The sequence below is a fragment of the Chelonoidis abingdonii genome, chromosome 1 (genome assembly GCF_003597395.2).
Source record: "Chelonoidis abingdonii isolate Lonesome George chromosome 1, CheloAbing_2.0, whole genome shotgun sequence".
Taxonomy (NCBI): Eukaryota; Metazoa; Chordata; order Testudines; family Testudinidae; genus Chelonoidis; species Chelonoidis abingdonii.
Window position 1 is genome coordinate 368,877,814 of NC_133769.1, and position 20,995 is coordinate 368,898,808.

Consider the following 20,995-nt stretch of genomic DNA (forward strand, 5'->3'; position numbering starts at 1 on the left):
TACAGTTCAAGAAGGATGATGATATATTAGAGAGGGGTCCAGAGAGTCCAGAGAATGATGAAAGGATTAGAAAACCTCCTTCTAGTGAGACACTCACGGTGCTCAGTCTGTTTAGCTTAACAAAGAAAAGGGGAAGGGGTGACTTGATCACAGTCTGTAAGTACCTGCATGAGAAACAATCATTTAACAACGGGTTCTTCAGTCTATCAGAGAAAGTTATAACAGGATCCAATGGCTGGAAGTCTAAGCTAGACAAATTCAAACTGCAACTAAGGTGTAATTTTTTTTAACAATGAGGGTAATTAATCATTGGAACAATTTACCAAGGGCTGTGGTAGATTCTCCATTGCTGACCATTGTTAAATCAAAGCAGGAGATTGTTCTAGCAGCTCTGCTCTAGGAGTTATTTTGAGGGCAGATCTCTGGCCTGTGCTATACAGGGGGTTGGACTAAAGGATCAGAATGGTGGCTTCTGGCCTGGGGAGCTGCCCAGTGGTGTTAGTAGCACAGCCCTGCCGCACGAGGTGTGGTACTGATAACATCTTACAGATTGAAAGGTGCTCGGACACTACAGTAATTGTACCCAGAGCCAAGTGTTCAGCTCTGTGTGCCCTATAGGGACAATTTGGGGCATTGGTTGGAGAACCTGAACTCTTCCCAACACCCCTTGGTGATGAGGCCTGTCATTAGCAGTCCTCTTTGACGAGGGAGTTCTAGGCCTCTCCTGCAGCTTGGCACCAAGAGGGGAAATTGAGACGTGCCTTCGGAGAGCAAAGGATCTGGAAATCATTGCCTGGCTGAATAGAACCCTGCTGGGCTGCCCTTCACTCCGATCCTGATTCTCACCCCCTCCATGAGCAGTGAGAGCTGCTCTAGCACTGGAGATAGACCTCACACTCTGCATCCAGATTTCCATCATCACCCAGTTTGGGGGTAGCTGGATCTAGGAGAGGGGGTTGTTTGGGTCCCATAGTGAACTAGCAGTAGGCATTTGGAGCTGGGCTTGGGTCACACCCCTTTCTATTAAGAATGTGCAAGGTCTTGCTTAGCCGCTGTGTGCGTGTCTCATGCCTGAGCAAGAGGAGGAGACCTTCTGAGGACTGTTATGTCCGTCTGTCTGTGTTTGAATTTGAAGAACTACAGAGAAGGGTGACAAAAATGTTTAGGGTTTATGGAACCACTTCCATATGAAGAGAGATTTAAATTTTGGGATTTTTCAGTTTGGAAAAGAGACAACTCACAGGGGATATGATAGAGGTGTATAAAATCATGAGTAATGTGGAGGAAATCTATAAAGAAGTGTTATTTACCCCTTCACAAGAGCCAGGGGTCACCCATGAAATTAAGAGGCAGCAGGTTCAAAACAAAAAAAGAAAGTATTTTTTCACACAATGTACAGTCAACCCACAGGGGGAAGGATAGCTCAGTGGTTTGAGCATTGGCCTGATAAATCCAGTATCATGAGTTCAATCCTTGAGAGGGCTATTTAGGAATCTGGGGCAAAATCAGTACTTGGTCCCCCTAGTGAAGGCAGGGAAGTGGACTCAATGACCTTTCAAGGTCCCTTCCAGTTCTATGAGATAGATGTATCTCTATACATATATATAACTCATTGCCAAAGGGTGTTGTGAAGGCCAAAAGTATAACTGGTCCAAAAAAAGAACTAAATACATTCCTGAAGGATAGCTCCATCATTGGCTAGTGGTCAGGGATGCAGCCCCATGCTCTGGGTGTCTCTAAACCTCAGACAGCTGGAAGCAAACAGGATGGATAACTCAATAATTGCCTTGCTTTGTTCATTCCCTCTGAAGTATCTGCCTGGGCCATTGTCAGAAGACAGGACACTGAGCTAGATGGATCTTTGGTCTGAATCCATATAGCCATTCTTCTGTTCTTAAGTTGTTCCACTGATGGATGGGCTGCTGCAGAGAGGCCATTTCCACAGCCTCCCTCTCATTATAGAGCTGGCAGTAGCCACCCAAGCAGACATCCAAGGTCTGCTCAGTATAGGAGGCTGATGGAGGGCTAGTGCTGCCACCTAGCGGTGTGGTCCTGTATCACAAGGCAGACAGGCTCATGATTTGAGCTAGAGCTATGCTGGAAGAGAGAGCTTCCCCTGCCCCCTGAAAAATTTTGACACAAACTAAAATATTTCCCTTTCATACATTTTTTGGGGGTGAGTTTTTATAGAAAACAGATAATTTTTCTCTGAAAACTCAACTGCCATGAAGCTGCCCAGCTGCAGCTGCATGGATCCCCGAGAAATTGGAGGCTTTTCATCTGCCTCATAGCATAAATGAAGGTTGCACTGATGGAGTCTATGGCTGCACTCTGGGTATGGAAAGGTTGAAACCTCACAACCAGTCTATGGCTGGGGTATTGTGCCCATCTGCTACGCTAACCAGCCTTCCCATCTCTGTGCAGCCCCCACCACCCTGTATAAGGCCCCTTTAGCAGATCCTGTGGGCAGTGGCTTCAGTGACAGGCCCTGGTAGCACATCTCTGATGAACCTGTGCTAGCAGGGAGCTGGAGATGGTACTAGACCAGTTGTGGAAGTGCAAAGATTGTGGGTGGGTGGGCCGAGCTACCAGGGATCACTGAGATCTGTGCATAACTTTGGGGTTGCCTGGATCCTGTGGACCACTGTTTATTCTTCAGGGAGAAGGGAAGAGACCTCCCTTACTGGAATGATCCAAGGGAAATTTCCCTGTAGGGAGCCTTGTGGGATCTCCCTTCCCTGGCCCGCATTATAGGTTTGTAATGCAGGACAGGGGGCTGCCAGTGAGAAATCTGGTCCTATGTAATTATTATTATTATTATTATTTTTATTATTAATTTACTTATTTATTAATTTTATTATGGAAAGCTCACAGCTGTGACAGCATCATCGTTACTACTCAGCTGCCCCTGAGGTATCTCTGTGACTAATCAGAACCATAGAAACAATGATGAGATGCCCGGATTCCAGGAATAGAGCCTGCAGCAGGGCTGGAGCTGCAGTACAGTTGGGCAGCATCACCCCCCATCCCCTGTGATTTAGCCTCTTGCGGTTTGCCATTGGCTCTCACAGGGTTAAAGCTGGTGCACACTGAGCCAAGCAGCTGAGGTTCCCCGATGGCCAAGTGGCCCCCAAGGGAATGTGCAGACATTCTTCATAAAGGCAGTTGCCTCCCTGTCTGAACAGGTACTGCCTGCTGCCTGTGCAATATCTCTGATGACTCCTTGTCCTTTACCGTGAAGACCTCTGGTGTCAGCGGCTCCTCTTCTAGCAGGAATTGGGTACATTAGCAGGTTTCATTATCTTTAAAATGCGAAGAGAAGAGTAAAGGCTGGAAGCTGGGTTTTTTGCAGATGTTCTGTGCAGCAGCAGAGGACTCAACTGTGCTGTCGGGGTGACTCAGTGACAGGGCTGGAGGGCAGGCAGCATTAGGTAGCTTGGGAATCCCTCCCTTACATTTGCCCATGCTCCATGGTGGACTGTTCAAGCAACAGAGAAGTCTTAGATTGAAAGCGACCTCCAAGTGTTAAAACCCTGATGCCCCAAGTCAGGGTTTCTCAAGGAGTCCCATTTCTAGAGGTACCATGTGATCTGGGCACAATCCTGCCAGGGGCTGAGTGAGATGAAACCCCACAGAATATCAGTGACTAGTTCCCAAATCGCCTCAGGTTTATTTGCAGCTGGAAATTTTATCAACAAATGTATTTTCAAAATTTTTATTCTCTGGATAGATTGTGAACACAGGAATTCAGAGTCGCATTGCTCTGGGGAAAAGATCTGGCAGGGCTTATTTCTGTTTCCTGACTGGCTGAGGGCTTCAACACTTCTGCCTTCTTTAATGCTTAATGTTTTTTATGTTAGAAAGTATGTCAAAAGTATTTCACATACTGTGTGCAAAGAGTTTGTGCTATTAACTCTTTGTTTAGTGAACAGTTGTGTGATACTGTCTCCTGGTAACCGACCAGAATTTCTTTCTAACACTTATATTCAGGGTCGTGCATTCAATCACTCTGCAAGACTTGTACAAGACTTTCCAAAAAGTTCCAAGAGAACTGAACTGCTGTTCTATGTTTAAGCAAAGACTGCAGCTGAAAGGCGAGTGTAATAGTGGTTGCATGTAATTTATGCCATCTTCTGTTACAGGACCATGGCTGAAGTATATGCACACTCAATTGGATATTAGTGTAAAACTAGTATTTGCATATTCACCCACTTGTGACACCATCCCCTCCTCTGCCCAGCTGAAGTAACTGTCTGTTTTAACTTGTAACTTACCAAAAAATATCTACAGACATTTGCATGGGGACAGGATGCAGGTCCTGTGAGGATGACGGGAAGCTTGTAGGATGATCAAACTCTTTGGAGTCAGGCTACACTGGCCAGGCCAAGCACTTCAGCTTCTCATGAAGGGATTCTTGGGGTCAGAGTGTATCACTGGGAACCTTAGTTAAGGGAAAATTAATATAGCCTGGTTCTCAGGGCTGGCTCCAGATTTTCTGCCACCCAAAGTAGTAGGAAAAAAAAAAAGCCGATCGGTGGCACTTTGGCAGCAGCTCAATTGCACCGCTCCATTCTTCGGTTGCAGTTTGGTAGCGGGTCCTTCGCTCCCTCTCTTCCTTTTTGATGACACTTCAGCGGCAGCTCAAAGAGGAAGAGAGGGACTGAGGGACCCGCCGCCGAATTCCTGCCAAAGACCCGGACAGGCTGCCCCAATAGTGGACGGAGAGTCGCCCCTTTGTATTGGCTGGCCCAAGCACCTGCCGGTTCTGATCAAAATTCCACATGTAAATCTGGAATAATCCAGTGGAAGTCAATTTTATTGAATTAAGAACCTAGACCTAAGAATTAATCCCATGTACTGCAAACAGGCAGTGGCTTAATTTGAACTCCCAGGAGTGGAGCAAATAAAGAATATATATAATGAGGCAACGAAGCACATTTATAAATAGCTTCAGTGCAGGACAGAAAATATAATGACCGTTTTCACCATACACTTGCCATGTGTTTATACACCTGTCATGGTACAATGGGCCACACTCAGAAGTTAAGAGCCAGAAAGGCTGTCTGTGTGAAGGTCACAATTGTAAAATCGCACAGTGCTTGTGTAGCCTGCAGAACTCCCAGCAACAAGATATCAAAGGGGCCAAGAGCTTAGCAGGATTCAAAGAGTGATAGGATGTTTATATGGGTAAGCAGAAAATTACAGTCATGAGGATTTTTAAAAAAAGAGTCTTTGAAGGGCTATACACTTTCTTGATTCACACAAAATATGTCTAACTAGTAGGTGTCAGGGGGAAACTTTCCCTAGGAGCAGGTTATTCATAGCTGCCTATTGCAGGGCTTCTTCTACCTTCCTCTCCAGCATCTGGAATTGGCCACTGGGTATTGGGCTAGATGGACTGCAAGTCTGATCCAGTCTGGCAGTGCCTATCTTCCTATCCTTGGATCCAAGGATATGTTTTTGCTGATCTTCACTAAGCTTCTGGGAGTCTCTAGACTTGTGCTGAGAGCAGAATGATGTCTCGCTAAATAACATCTAGTCTCCTGTTCTTTTTCCTTTTAGGAAGGAAAGTTCAGAACTCGGACCTGCCCAGTACATTATGTCAGCTGTCAATGACACCAACTTCAACTCTGCAGTGTTCCTTCTCAGCGGGATACCTGGGCAGGAGGACGTCCATCTCTGGATCTCTGTCCCCTTCTGCTTAATGTATGTTATTTCGATAGTAGGAAATTCAATAATTCTGTTCGTTATAAAAATAGATCCAAGCCTCCATGAGCCCAGGTACATTTTCCTTTCCATGTTGGCTGTCACAGACCTTGGCTTATCAATAGTCACCATGCCGACGATACTGGGCATATTCTTGTTCAACTCTAGGGAGATCAGCCTCAGTGCCTGTTTTGCCCAGCTGTTCTTCATCCACTCGCTTGCAAAATTTGAATCCTCTGTGTTGTTGCTGATGGCCTTTGACCGCTTCATCGCAATCTGTAACCCACTGAGATATGCCTCCATCTTAACTCCACAGAGAATAGCCAAGATGGGACTGGTGTTTGTGCTAAGAGCGGTGGTCATTATATTCCCACTCCCTTTTGTCCTGAAACGGTTCCGATACTGTCGAGACAATGTCCTCTCCCATTCCTACTGTCTGCACCAGGAGGTCATGAAGATGGCTTGTTCGGACATCACAGTCAACACTATCTATGGATTGTCTACTGCAGTCTTAACAGTGGGGTTGGACTTGCTGCTCATCTTCCTCTCTTATGTGATGATCCTCAAAACAATGCTGAACATCGCGTCCCAAGTGGAGTGCCTCAGGGCCCTGAACACCTGCATCTCCCACATCTGCGCCGTCTTACTGTTCTATATACCAGTGATCGGTCTGGCTGTGACACACAGATTTGGGAATAGCTCTTCTCACTCGCTTCCAATGGTCCTGGGCTATTTCAACCTGCTTGTCCCACCCCTGATCAATCCAATTGTGTACGGCGTGAAAAGCAAACACCTTCGTGAGAGGATAATCAGGGTATTTGTGAAGGGTCAGTTCATCACTCGTCTCCAGGGCTGGACACACAGGAAACAAAAAACACAGCCACCTATTCCATGCTGGATCCTCTTCCCCTGAGGTCCCTCCCTTTGTCATATCTCCAGGCCAGAACTCATAGACTCATAGGTCAGAAGGGACCAATATGATCATCTAGTCTGACCTCCTGCACAAGGCAGGCCACAGAACTCTACCCATCCACTTTTATAACAACCCCTAACCCATGACTGAGTTATTGAAGTCCTCAAAATTGTGGTTTGAAGACCTCAAGCTGCAGAGAATCCACCAGCAAGCAACCCATGCCCCACGCTGCAGAGGAAGGCGAAAAACCTCCAGGGCCCCTGCCAATCCGCCCTGGAGGAAAATTCCTTCCCGACCCCAAATATGGCGATCAGCTAAACCCTGAGCATGTGGGCAAGACTCACCAGCCAGCACCCAAGAAAGAATTCTCTGCAGTAACTCAGTTCCCATCCCATCCAACATCCCCTCACAGACCATTGAGCAGACTTATCTGCTGATAATCCAAGATCAATTGCCCAAATTAAACTATCCCATCATAACATCCCCTCCATATACTTATCAAGCTTAGTCTTAAAGCCAGATAAGTCTTTTGCCCCCACTACTTCCCTCGGAAGGCTGTTCCAGAACTTCACTCCCCTAATGGTTAGAAACCTTCGTCTAATTTCAAGTCTAAACTTCCTAATATCCAGTTTGTACCCATTCGTCCTCGTGCCTACATTAGTACTAAACTTAAATAATTCCTCTCCCTCCCTAACGTTAATCCCCCTGATATATTTATATAGAGCAAGCATATCCCCCCGGAGCCTTCTTTTGGCCAGGCTAAACAAGCCAAGCTCTTTAAGTCTCCTTTCATAAGGCAGATTTTCCATTCCTCGGATCATCCTAGTAGCCCGTCTCTGAACCTGTTCCAGTTTGAATTCATCCTTCTTAAACATGGGACACCAGAACTGCACACAATATTCCAGGTGGGGTCTCACCAGCGCCTTATATAATGGTACTAACACCTCCTTATCCTTGCTGGAAATACCTCGCCTGATGCATCCTAAAACCGCATTTGCTTTTTTAACAGCCATATCACATTGGCCAGAGCCAGGTTGCGGTATGAGCTTCCCAGAGAGCCAGAGCCACTGTGAGGCGCCCCAGACCCTCCACATTTTATGCCCCCACCCTGAGGATGTACAACTCTGGGAAAGTGGAGAGTCCAGGGTTCCCCACAGCAACCTGTGCTCCTGGGGCAGCTCTTATCATGGCCCAAGTCTGGCTTGGCTGTGAGGCGGCGCATTGGAGGAAGTGGAGGAGCAGGGGGGCAGGGTTTAGAGGGAAGAGATGGAATGGGGGCAGGGCTTCAGGGGAAAAAGAAGAATAGTGATGTGAGAAGTTTGAACCAATGATGGACCCAGCAAGCAGGGTGGTGGGAGACTCCTGAGTTAAGGAGGAGGATAGGGCTGGGGGTTAGGAGACCTCGTGTTTTGGAGAAGACTGAATTAATGTGACCCCAAAGAGGAGGCTCCTTTTTTAAGTATCTCAGGCTGAGGGTCAGTCATTGCAAGGACCTTAGAGGGAAGGGCAGGGTGCCTGCAGGGCTACCTGAAACCACAAGGGGGCACTCTGGGGTGGCCCTTGTCCACAGGGACTTGGCTGGAGTGGGCTGTGCTCCTGAGAGCTGTTACTAATGGGCAGAGTCAGCCCAGCCCGCAGGCTGCTTGGATCTCTGCTCAGGTAGAGGGAGAACAGGCCAGCGAACCAAACCCCTGTAACTGGCTCCTTGCCATCCGCACTCTCTGCAGTGCTCGGGGAGCTCTGCTGGCACAGCAGAGAATCCAGCCGGGTCTGTCACCACTCAGATGGCTGGAAGTCTGGTTCTGTGGTCTGGGCACTGCTTGAGACTCAAGACAGTCGGGTTTGATTCCTTTGCCATGTGTGACCATGGACAAGCCATTGGCTGTCTCTGAGCCTCTGCACAGGTGGATAATAGCCCTGCCCTGCCTCACAGTGGTGTCAGGAGGATAAATACAGGTGCTCAGATACTCTGGGACCCTAAGATCAGGGCTGTGTCAGGGTTCCACAGAGCAACATCTCTGACATTTGTCTATAAAAGACTTCTTATCAAAGCTTCCTGTGACAGCTGGTTTCTGGGAAGCCCCGTGAGTCCAGCACGGTGGTGTCTGTGGCAGTAGTCTGAGGGCAAAGGTCAGTTTCACACCTAGACCCTGTAACATGGACATGGCTGAACACTATGGTGGCTGGGCCCAGGCTCACACAGGTTTCAGCAAAGGCTGCTTCCATAAGAAAGGGGCAAACAGATGGTACGATGATCTCAGGACATAGGGAAACTGGGCTGGGTCCCAAGAGCTCTTTGGCATCCCAAAAGAATGTAAGTTGGGGCAGTTCTGGTTCTGTATCTCCAGAGCAAAGCCTGTCTAACTTAGCTTGTAGTGATCCATGAGATAGATAAGTGTAGATGTGTGACAGCTGCCTGGTATTTTATAATCATTTTCTCCAATGCTTTGTGCTGTTTGCTAATAAATCTTCTCATTTTAAGGAGGCTGGGGGTGACTCTATAACTCTGGTCACAAACACCGAAGGGAATGGATTGAGGTGTCCAGTTGGACCTGTTTGGTGATAAGCGTTTTATAGAGATGGGGGGTTGTTCCCAGCTCAAAGACTGGGACAATTGTGAGATTCCCCCCAAGACAAGAAAGGATCTGGTTTAGAGGGTAAAGAGACCATATATCCTAGTTTTACTGTGACAATTCAGATTCTTGTTGGCCAGTGTCTACCCTTGAGTGCCTATCAGAGTTTAGAGAAGCAACTTATTCAAGGTGGATCCAACATAATGATCCACTCAAGACAATGATTCATAGAATCATAGAATTAAGGCCAGAAAGAGCCATTAGATCATTTAGTCCAGAAGTTCTCACCCCCCACCCCCGGGGTGCGTGGAATGTATTCTGGTGGGCAGGGGGCATGAGAAGCTTTAGGATAAAAACCAGACTGTGAACATTTTACCCACAAAAGTGAATAACTAGCCAAACTGATTCCTCCAGATACATCCATTCCTCAGATGGTGCTGTGCATTTGACTCTAGGTGGCACTGTGCATGTTGATGGATTTCTGTTAAGTTTGCACAGCATGATACAAAGTCAGTACCATCTGTATGTGAATCCATTGGCTATGGCAAGGTGTGCACATTTCATTGTAAGCAGGGACCACAATCTCAGTTTTGTTTTGCTCTTATTAGAGTGGATCATTGGATCATTGATGCCACAGAAAGAAAAGCACAACTGATTCAAGTGAAGCCCCGCCCCCGCATGTATAAGTATATTCATTTGTGTGGTGTGTGTGTGTGTGTGGGGGTGTACACTCTTATAGACACAAAGAAGTGGGGGCACAATCAAAAGTTTGAGAATCTAGTCTGACCTCCTCTATCATCACAGGCTGCAGAATTTCATCCAATGACCCCTGTACTGAACCCAATGACCTTGTCTGACTAAGTCATAACTTGTGTTCATCTAAAGCATATCTTCCAGGAAGGCATCCAGTCTTGGTTTGGAGATAGCAGGAGAATCCACCACCTCCCTTAGGAGTTTGTTCCAGTGATTAGTCATCCTCGCTGTTAAAAATGTGTGCCTCAGGTCCACATTTAGTTTGTCTGGTTTCAGTTTCAATCCATTGGCTCTTCCATGCTTCAGAAAAGATCCCGTTGTAGCTGGTATTTTGTCCCTATGAAGGTGCTTGTACACTGTTATTAAGTCAGCTCTAAGCCTTCCTTTTAGACTCATAGACTCGTAGGTCAGAAGGGACCAATATGATCATCTAGTCTGACCTCCTGCACAAAGCAGGCCACAGAACCCTACCCATCCACTTTTATAACAACCCCTAACACATGACTGAGTTATTGAAGTCCTCAAAATTGTGGTTTGAAGACCTCAAGCTGCAGAGAATCCACCAGCAAGCGACCATGCCCACGCTGAGAGGAGGCGGAAAACCTCAGGGACCCTGCCAATCCGCCTGGAGGAAAATTCTTCTCCGATCCCAAATAGGTGATTCAGCTAACCACTGAGCCAAGTGGGCAAAGACTACAGCCGCACCAGGAAGATTTCTGCAGTATCAGATCCCATATCCCACACATCCCCTCACGACCATTGAGCGAGACTTATCTGCTTATAATCCAATCAATTGCCAAATTAAACTATCCCATTCATAAACATCCCTCTCTATACTTATTAGCTTAGTCTTAAAGCCAGTTATGTTTTTGCCCCATTCTTCCCTAGAAGGCTGTTCAGACTCAACTCCCTAATGTTTGAAAGCTTCACTATTTCAAGTTCTAACTTCTATATCAGTTTGTACCATTTGTCTTGGTCACCTTTATACTAGCTTAATAATTCCTTCCCTCCCTATGTTAATCCCCCTGATATTTATATAGAGCAATCATATCCCCCGCAGCTCTTTTTGGCCAGGCTAAAAGCACAAGCTCTTTGAGTCTTCCTTTTATAGGCAGGTTTTCCATTCCTGGATCATCTAGTAGCCCGTCTCTGAACATTTGTTTTTCAGTTTTTGGAATTTCCTTCTTAACATGGGACACGCAGACATTGACACATATTCAGTGGGGTCTCACCAGCGCCTTATATAATGTACTAACCCTCCTTATCTTGCTGGAAAATACCTGCACTGATGCCCCTAAACTGATTGCTTTTTAACAGCCATATCCGCTGTGCGGCTTCTAGACATCCTGCTATCAACCAATACCAAGGTCCTTCTGCCTCCTTCTGTTGCTTCCACTGACACGTCCCAATGTATACTCACAGACTAATGCATCTTCATTAGTAATCCCTAATATGTCAGTGACTCTGCAACTTCAACATTATATATGTCATCTCTCCTTATTCTACTATTGCTTCCAGCTATAACAGACATTTCTCCATAGATCTTCCTCATGTGCTGCACTCTAGTATGTTCCGGACTACCTATCGCTCTAGTGTTCAATTGTCAATACCACCAGGTCTGTTTCACGTCGTTTCATCCAATTGGCACGCAATAGCACTTTTATATTAGACACATTTTCCCGCATCACCCACTTGTTCCTTAAGGCTCGTATATCAATGAAGGGTTAAATAAGAGTCGCAAACCAACCAAACTTCAGATCCAATTTGAGGGACTCCACTAGTAACCCTCCTTCCAGCCTGGACCATTCAGCCCAGTACCGCCACGCGCTGGATGTCTCCCTTTAACCTAGAATACTTATGCCACCTTAACCAACGTCATAATTCATCCCCATACTGTTTCCAGTAATCCAACGGTGACTAACAGTCCCCGATGTGAAGCCATTGTCAAATGCAACTTATCTTGTGAAACGTGAGGTAAATTAGACTTCTACCGGCAATAATCCTATGTCTACAGTAGGTACCTTCTCAGAGAGATGAGATCGAGTGGTGGCCGTAACGAATGCTACCTATTATAAAAATACTCATGTGTGCAATTCGTCCCAATTACCATTATGTGCGTCAAAGCCGCTATAAACTAAACTTGTCTGGCCTCTAACTCTTTTGACCAAACCTTACAATATAACATGACGATCAAGCTAACAGCCTATATTACCCGGATCACTTTTTTTCCACATAAATGTACTTGAAGCGGTAGGAACGAAAGTTAGCAAAAATATCTACCAGTGTACTTGCTATAACCCCGGATATCCTTTACGCGGAATTTGCTTAAAAGAGATGTTCCTTGCTGAACCGTGGCTCTCTGGCACCATTTCAATGCCGCCCATGTCCTTTAATATTCCTTAGATGTGAGCCATTGTGGCCGGACCTCCGATTTCCTAGGTCCCACAAATTATAGGTATGTCTCAGAGTAATTAGGCCATACAATACGTCAGATGCGTAAATCCACCTCTCACTCCTCATTCGCCGTTTATCACTCTCCATCATCCCTAAGAAGCTTCTCACAAGTCTTTATTCAAAGACTGAGGCAAGGGCTATCTGTATTTAGATATTGGGCAATGCATATAGCCTTGAACCTCCCTTCCAATTCCTCCGTGTCTTATAGTGGCCCCACTCTCTTCGGTTGATTCTCTTCTTATTTATGTGGCTGATAGAAGCCTCTATTTACTATTGTTTTAATTCCCTTTGCAAGGGTTCAGTTCTACATGGACTTTTAGCCTAATCCTCACGTTTAATCCCTAAACGATCCTAACCTCACTAAGGTAGCTGCCGCTTAGCTAAGATCGCCGCCTTCTACTGGTAACCACTCCTGTAAGCTTTCGGCGTCTTTCCTTAATCCCTCTACCTGAACAGCTTGCTCCAGCCATCAATGGCCACAACTCACTGCCAATGTTTTGTTTCCCCTTACTTGGGATGCAGCTTCGGACAGTTATCTGCTAGCGGTGACAAATGCGAGCTTACAAGTAAATCCGAAGCCTCCTCAACGCCTTTCAAATTACACAAGCTTCTCCGTCCAATCCACTATCCTAACTAATTTCCTAACTCTAAATTAGCCCTTGAGAGAGTCAAGAAACCCTGATCCAGATCTACCTTGTTCTTTTCCATCCAGTTGGAAGATCAGAGCTCGATGATCAACGTGAAGCCGTAAGGTTGTCCCAACACTGACATTCTTTCTACAGGTCCTCACTGCTACCAACAAACAAATTAAAAATGGCATCCCTCTTTAGTCGGCACTTCCAATATTGGTGAAGAAATCCATCCGCTAACACATCTATGATCAAAATTGACTCTATTATCTTAGGCAAGCATTGTCCTCCAGTCTATATCTGGGAAGTGTGAAGTCTCCATGACAACATTTCCCCTGTAGTGATTTACTTCGTTATAAGACTTAAGAGGTCTCTGATCCATATCCAAATCAGATCCGGCGGTCTGTAACACCCTAAGCACATATCTCAGGGGAGGCTCTAGTAGCTTTTTTACCCAGTGTGATTTTGCCCAGACAGACTCTGTCTTATTTCCATTCATCACTATCTTATTCATTACAAGTTAACCTCATCATGTTGATGTACAAGGCTACTCCACCACCCTTTGCCTTTCTTGCCTGTCTTTTCTAAACAAGCAACGTAGCCTTAATACCGTACTACACAGTCATGAGTACTATTCCACCAGGTTCTGTATTCCTAACTATCTAAGGTTACACTTCTGGCACACAGTAGCTCAGTTCTCCTCTTTGTTCCCTAGGCTCCTCGATTAGTGTACAGACACTTTTAATTTTATGAGCGTTTTTGCGTCAGTCGATATCTTACCCCGTGTGCACAGACTTCTGACACAGCACAACATGTTAGTCTATTTCCTACTGTCTTTTCCCTCTTGGGTCGAATTCTTGGTCCACAAGCGTATCCCCTCTCACTTTTGTTGTACTATCCCTCTCCAGGTTAAAGTCCTGGCGTGGAAGAATCTCCTGGAACATCTCCCACACATCTCGCCCAACTTCCATAGTTAACGCTCTCTTAGAGGTTCAGACAGAGCCGTCCATCCTAGAATCTATTCCTCTACTTCGGTGAAGTCCAATCCGATGAGACGAGTCATCCTTCCGTAAAATGCTTCCAAGTGACCGTCATCCGAAAGCCTCCGTATAGCACCACAGCCTGAGCATCTGGGTTAATCATATATCTTGTCACTCCTTCGTTGCCCTGTCTAGGAAGGTATGAATCCAGCTAGAAGATCCCTGAGCCTCAGATTTCTTGAGCGTCTTCCCGTCGTGGAATAGTCTTTGATACAGCAGCGAGTAACTAGCCGTATCATCGTTTCCCACATGCAAGGACAATCAACGCGATCTTTCCCAGCTCTGCTAGATCCCTTTTCAGCCTTCTGGTCCACATCCTGTAATAATTAGCACCGGCAGAAGCACACCTGCTTCTTCTCTCTCGCGATAGGTCTAGCTTACAGGCCATGTCTATTTTATCTCAGTAGAGGATCTCATCACGTATGACTTTGCTTTTTCTGGTTGCAGTGGTGATTCTGCCGTCTAATCTCCCTGCGACCACCGGCCACAAGTAGCGCTTCTCGTTGATCGCAATCCTCCGGGCTGAATCTGATAGCGCCTCCTTGCATCCTCGGCTCATACTTGAGGGAAGTCTTGACGCCCGTCCTCTCGACTGCTGCTCATTATTAGTTTTCCTTTCGCGGTCTCGTACTTCGACCAGCACACTGCTGTCTCCTCTCATTTTCAACACCAAAATCCTGTTACCTGAGTGTCTTATTTCCATCGCTGGCCCGTCCTTTTCCTCTTGCCTGTTCTCCTAGTCACATGCTTCCACATCCACTTTCGTCCCCAGCAGCCCTCCTCAGATTCTTTGGTCCTGCTTCCATCTGCAGGTCTGAGCTTATCCCCTGTGCCTCATCAGTCTGTGCTCCATCATCTGCTCAACCCCCTCTAAACTCAGCCAGAGTTTCACCTACATCTCCAGTCCTCTTATCTTTTCTTCCAGAGCTCTATCAGGCGGCACTTCATGCAGACAAACTCCTTTCAGGTGCCCCCTCCAGGACCATGTTACATGCACAGCTTCCAAATTCAGTCATCCTCAGTGTGTCTCTCACTGCTGCCTCTTCTCAGTTCATGGCCTCCAACTCTGTGCCTGGCAGTCCACGCCACACACCGCACCACAGGCCCCCAACAAGCACTGGGCTGCTGGCAGACCCCTGCCCCCTCCCTTTTCTGGCTTGTTGGTTTCTCCGCCTTGGTCTCCCCTGCAACCTCCCCCTGGAAACTCCCACTGAAACTCCCCTGTTAGCAGCTCTGTGTGCTGGCTCCTGTGCCGCTGCAGCTGTCTGTGCCTCTGCCTGAGTGCCTGGCTACTTATATAGGACCCCTAATCAGGTAAGCCCTGCCCCCAACTCAGGGCTCAGCCTCTCTCCCAGCACACGGCTCCTCCAACAGAACTCCCACTGAAACTCCCATGTTAGCAGCTCTATTTGCTGGCTCCTGTAAGCTAAGCGGACTCAGCCCTTGAAATCTGTCACTGTCTAGCATTTTCTCCAGCCCTCCAGTCATTTTTGTGGCTCTTTTCTGCACCCACTCCAATTTTTCAATCTAGGCACCAGATCTGGACATGGTATTCCAGCATTGGTCTCAACAATGCCATGCACAGACGTGAGATCACCTCCCTAGTTCTAGTCATTATGCCCTGTTTATACAGCCCAGGTTATGTTGGAAACAAGAGAGGAGAAGAAAGACCTGGGTGTATTAGTCAGTCCCAGGATGACTGTGAGTCACTGATATGATACGTCTGTGAACAAGGCACATGAGGTTCTAGAATGTGTTAGACAAGGTAGGGAATTATTAATATCACTATACCAGGCACTGGTGAGACCTCCTCTGGCAAAATGAGTAAAATTCTGGTCACTTCTATGCTAGAAAGAAGAATTCAGGCTGCAGAGAATAGCTGCTAGGATGGTCAGGGCAATGGAAGGTCTGGCTTATGAGAAGATTGAAGGAGCTTGGCTGGTTTAGCCTAAGACAAAGCAGGCTGAACATGGATTAGATTGCTCTATAAATACATCAGGGGAGTAAAAACCAAGAGGGGAGACGAGCTCCTGAAGCTAAAGGACAGTGCTGGCACAAGAACAAATGGGGACAATTTTTTAAAAGTACATCAGAAGCAGTCAGCGTGCCAAACAATCAGTGGAGCCACTGGACAATTGAGATGCTAAAGGAGCACTCAAGGAAGATGAGGCTGTTGCACTGAGGCTAAATGAATTCTTTGCATTGGTCTTCTCTGTGGAGGATGTGAAGGAGATTCCAAAACTGGAGCCATTCTTTTTTTTTTAAGTGACAAATCTGAGGAACTGTCTCATATTGAGGTGTCAGTAGAGGAGGTTTTGGAACAAACTGAAAAATTAAACAGGAATAAGTCACCAGAAACAGATCAAATTCACCCAGAAGTTCTAAAGGAAATCAAATATCAAATTGCAGAATTACTAACCATGGTATGTAATCTATGGTTTAAATCAGCCTCTATACCAGATGACTGGCAGATAGCTATGTGATGCTGATTTTCAAAAAATATTTCAGAGGTGATCCTGGCAATATAGACCATTAAGCTGAACTTCAGTACCAAGTAAATTGATTGAAACTATTGTGAAGACCAGAATGATCCGACACATAGCTGAACATTGCAGTTAACTCATGCAATTAACTACATTTTTTAAAAATTAATCACAGTTTTCACCACATTGTTAAACAATAATAGAATATCAACTGGAACGTATTAAATATTTTGGATGTTTTTCTACATTTTCAAACATATTGATTTCAGTTACAACCCAGAATACAAAGTCTACAGTGTTCACTTTACATTATTATTTTTTATTACAAATATTCACACTGTAAAAAAGACAAACAAAAGAAATACCCTAATATCTTTCAATTCAACTCATACAAGTACGGTAGTGCGATTTCTTTATCCTGAAAGTGCAACTTACAAATGTAGATTATTTTTGTTACAGAACTGCACTCAAAAACAAAACAATACAAAACTTTTAGACCCCAGAAGTCTACTCAGTCCTACTTCTTGTTCAGCCAACTGCTCAAACAAATGTGTTGACATTTATGGGAAATAATGCTGCCCACACTTCTTGTTTAGAATGTCACCTGAAAGTGAGAGCAAGTGTTTGCTGGCATTGCAAGATAGTTGTAGTAAGAGGAGACCCTGAGATATAAACCTTGGTATCAGAGGCCTGGTCTGAGGCCTAAGGCCTGAACTAAAGTGATGGTCAAGACTTTGCTAACATAAAGCAAAGTGAAGCTCTGAGCCAGAGGCAGGCCCTGCTCACAGAAGCTGGCAAGGAAAGGGCTGATGCCGCAGAAAGAGACATACCTAAAAGATACTGGGCACCAGATATCAGAACACTTGCATACTTGTACACTCCACACACATAACAAGAAACAGACTAACCCATCCCAATGAGAGGCCAAAAGGGTAATATGATGGAGAGAGTTGTTTTGTTCAAACCAACATGTACAAGGTGAGAGGCGGCACCTTGCTACGTAGAGGGGCTGTACCTTGCTACGTAGAGGGATTGCACTTCATATGTCAGGAGTGATGTGTAACTTGTTTGTACCTGTGTATAAGAATGGATCCTTGGGGCGGTGTCTTTGTCCAGCCAAGGGGGCAGTGGAAAGTCCCATCACTGACTGAGCTGAGTCCATTGACTGGGGGTACACATTCGTAGTATGTCCTGTAGAGTAAAAATCTGCAGGGAACTATTATTGTGCTCCATACGGCAATAAACCTGGCCGAAGTGCCTTCGTACCTTACTAGACTCTGTGGTCATTGGGGGTTCTCTTCAGGTCTGCTGTGTCAGCTATCTGCGCAGAGCTGGGACAGCACACAGAGGGAACACACACACGCAGCCAAGTGATATTAACAAGGAACAGAGCGGAGCAGAGCTCCACACTGGTAGCATCTGACAACAATAGGTACGAACCGGATATGCTAAATATTCCTATGTCCTTCATCCTTCAGTCCCCATTCCAGAAGACATGCTTCCATGCTGAATTCTGTTTGTGACTGAACTTCTTAGGGGAGAATTGCATGTCTTCTGCTCTGTTTTACCCACATTTTGCCATATATTTCATGTTATAGCAGTCTCGGATGATGACCCAGCATATGTTTTTCAATTTACGAACACTTTCACTGCAGATTTGACAAAATGTAAAGAAGGTACCAGTGTGAGATTTCTAAAGATAGCTACAGCACTCAACCCCAGGTTTAAGAATCTGAAGTGCCTTCCAAAATCTGAAATGGACGAGGTGTGGAGCATGTTTTCAAAAGTCTTAAAAGAGCAACATTCTGACGTGGAAACTAAAAAACCTGAACCATCAAAAAGAAAATCAACCTTCTGCAGGTAGCATCTGACTGAGATGATGGAAATGAACATGCATCAGTCTGCTCTGCTTTGAATTGTTAGCGAGCAGAACCTGCCCACTGAATGGAAACATGTCCTCTTGAATAGAATCATAGAAGATTAGAGTTGGAAGAGATCTTAGGAGGTCATCTAGTCCAATCCTTTGCTCAAAGGCATGATGGGAGAAGCATGAAAGAATATTTGAATCTTTAATACAGCTGACATAAAAATATCCTGTGACACCTTGGCTACAAAAGTGCCATGCAAACACCTGTTCTCACTTTCAGGTAACATTGTAAACAAGAAACGAGCAGCATTATTTCCCATAAATGTAAACAAACTTGTCTGTTTGAGTGATTGGCTGAACAACAAGTAGGACTGAGTGGACTTGTAAAACTCTAAAGTTTTACATTGTTTTATTTTTGAGTACAGTTATTTTTTCTATATAATTCTATATTAGGTGAATTGTAAAATTAAGTGAACTCAAATACTATTTCCTTTGTTTCTTTTTGACAGTGCCCATATTTATAATAGAAATAAATATAAAATGAGCAGTGTAAGCTTTGTATACTGTGTTGTAATTGAAATAAATATGTTTGAAATTTTTAGAGGGGTAACAGTGTTAATCTGTTTCAGCAAAAACAATGAGGAGTCCTGTGACACCTTAAAGACTAACAAATTTATTTGGGGATAAGTCTTTGTGGGCTGGAACCTGTTTTGTGATTGTTGAAACAGACTAACATGGCTACCTGCCTGAAACTTGTCACCACGCAAAGCACTGAATTTAGCCATATGAAGTGGAAGTCCATCAGCTTCATGAAAAAACTCACGAATTGGGTTCCAGCCCACAAAAGCTTATGACCAAACACATTTGTTAGTCTCTAAGGCGCCACAGGACTCCTCGTTATATTTGAAAATGTAGTAAACATTCAAAAATATTTAAATAAATGGTATTCTATTGTTTAACAGTGCGATTAATCTCAATTAATTTTTTAATCACTTCACAGACCTATTTAAACCCTGCTTATTCTCCCATATTACACTTTATTCCCACTGTTCAGATTAAACAGTATTTTGTGTCTAGAAGGCTGGCTGGTCACTCATCTCACCACTACTCACAGCCTCCCAGAGGGAAGAACCACAGGTGCCAAACCCACTCTTACCTGCTGGGCAAGCCCAGTCAACCGGCACTGTGCTGGACCCCAGGGCCCAGTCTGAGGGTGGGAGGATTGTGGGATTCCATCCCATGAGAAGAAAGGGTAGAGGTCACCAAATGAAGTTAATAGGTAGCAGGTTTGAAACCAACAAAAGAAAGTACTTTTTTCACACAATGAACAGTCAGCTTGTGGAACTCATTGCCAAGAGGTATTGTGAAGGCCAAAAGTATAACTGGTTCAAGAAAAATAATTAGATAAGTTCCTGGAGATCAGGTCCAGCAGTGGCGATCAGCCAAAATGGGCAGGGACGTAGCTCCATGCTCTGGGTTTCTCAGAACCTCTGACTGTGAGAAGCTGGGAGCAGACAAGAGCAGATGGATCACTCAATAATTACCCAGTTTTGTTCGTTTCCTCTGAAATGTCTGCAACAGACACTGTCAGAAGACAGGACACTGGGCTACATGGACCATTGGTCTGACCCAATATGGCCTTTGTTATGTTCATTTGTGCCACTGATGCCTGAGCTGCTGCAGACAAGCTGTTTCCAGGGCCACCCTGTGTTATAGAGCTGACGTAGCCACTCTAGCAGTTGTCTGGGGCTGCTCAGTGTGGGAGACCAATGGGAGGCTAGTGATGCCATGTAGGGGTGAGGTCCTCTAGCACGAGGCACAGAGGCTCATGGTTTGAACTAGAATGAAAAATTATGACCCAAACTGAAATGTTTCCTTTTCATCCATGTTTTGCTGTGAGTTTTCATAGAAAATGGATCATTTTTCTCTGAAAGCTCAGCTGCCATGATACTGCCCAGCTGCAGGTGCCTGGATCCCCAAGAGAAACTGGAGGCTTTTTCATCTACGTGTCTCTCATAACATAAATGAAGGTTGCACTGATGGAGTCTATGGCTGCACTCTGGGTATGGAAAGCTCAAAACCTCCAAACCAGCCTATGGCTGGGGTATTGTGCCCATCTGCTACTTTAACAAGCCTTACCATCTCAGTGCAGCCCCCTCCCCTCTATACAACACTCCTTTAGCAGATCCTTCGGGCAGTGGCTACTGTGACAGGCCCTGGTAGCACATCTCTGATGAACCTGTGCTAGCCAGGAGCTGAAAGGGGTCCTAGAGCAGTTTGTGGAGGCCCAGAGATTGTGGGTGGGTCTAGCTACCATTGGGGACCACTGAAATCTGTGCATAACTTTGAGGATCCCCCCCTTTTCCTTCCTCAGGGACAAGGGAAGGGACCTCGCTTCCTGGAACAATCTGAGGGAAGTTTCCATGTATGGAGTCTTGTAGAATCTCTCTTCCGTGGCCTGCACCCTTGGTTTGTAATGCAGGACAGGGGGCTGCTGGGGAGAAATCCGGTCCTACGTAATTATTATTATATTATATTTAATTTTATTTCAGCAAGACCACAGCTAGAACAATAGAA

The 20,995-nt window shown here is 45.4% G+C and overlaps 1 protein-coding gene across 2 annotated transcripts; it reads left to right on the forward strand.

The window, feature by feature from the left end:
- The first annotated feature begins 5,599 nt into the window (after window positions 1-5,599).
- On the forward strand, window positions 5,600-13,686 carry LOC116823395 (olfactory receptor 51G2-like). 2 transcript variants are annotated; one of them, XM_075061871.1, is made up of 2 exons: window positions 5,600-6,520; window positions 13,672-13,686. In XM_075061871.1, the coding sequence occupies exons 1-2, from the start codon at window positions 5,600-5,602 to the stop codon at window positions 13,684-13,686; spliced, it is 936 nt and encodes a 311-aa protein (XP_074917972.1). The 2 variants fall into 2 exon arrangements, with proteins under 2 accessions (XP_074917972.1, XP_032633773.2); XM_032777882.2 differs by lacking the exon at window positions 13,672-13,686 and adding an exon at window positions 7,420-7,637.
- Window positions 13,687-20,995: the final 7,309 nt, after the last annotated feature.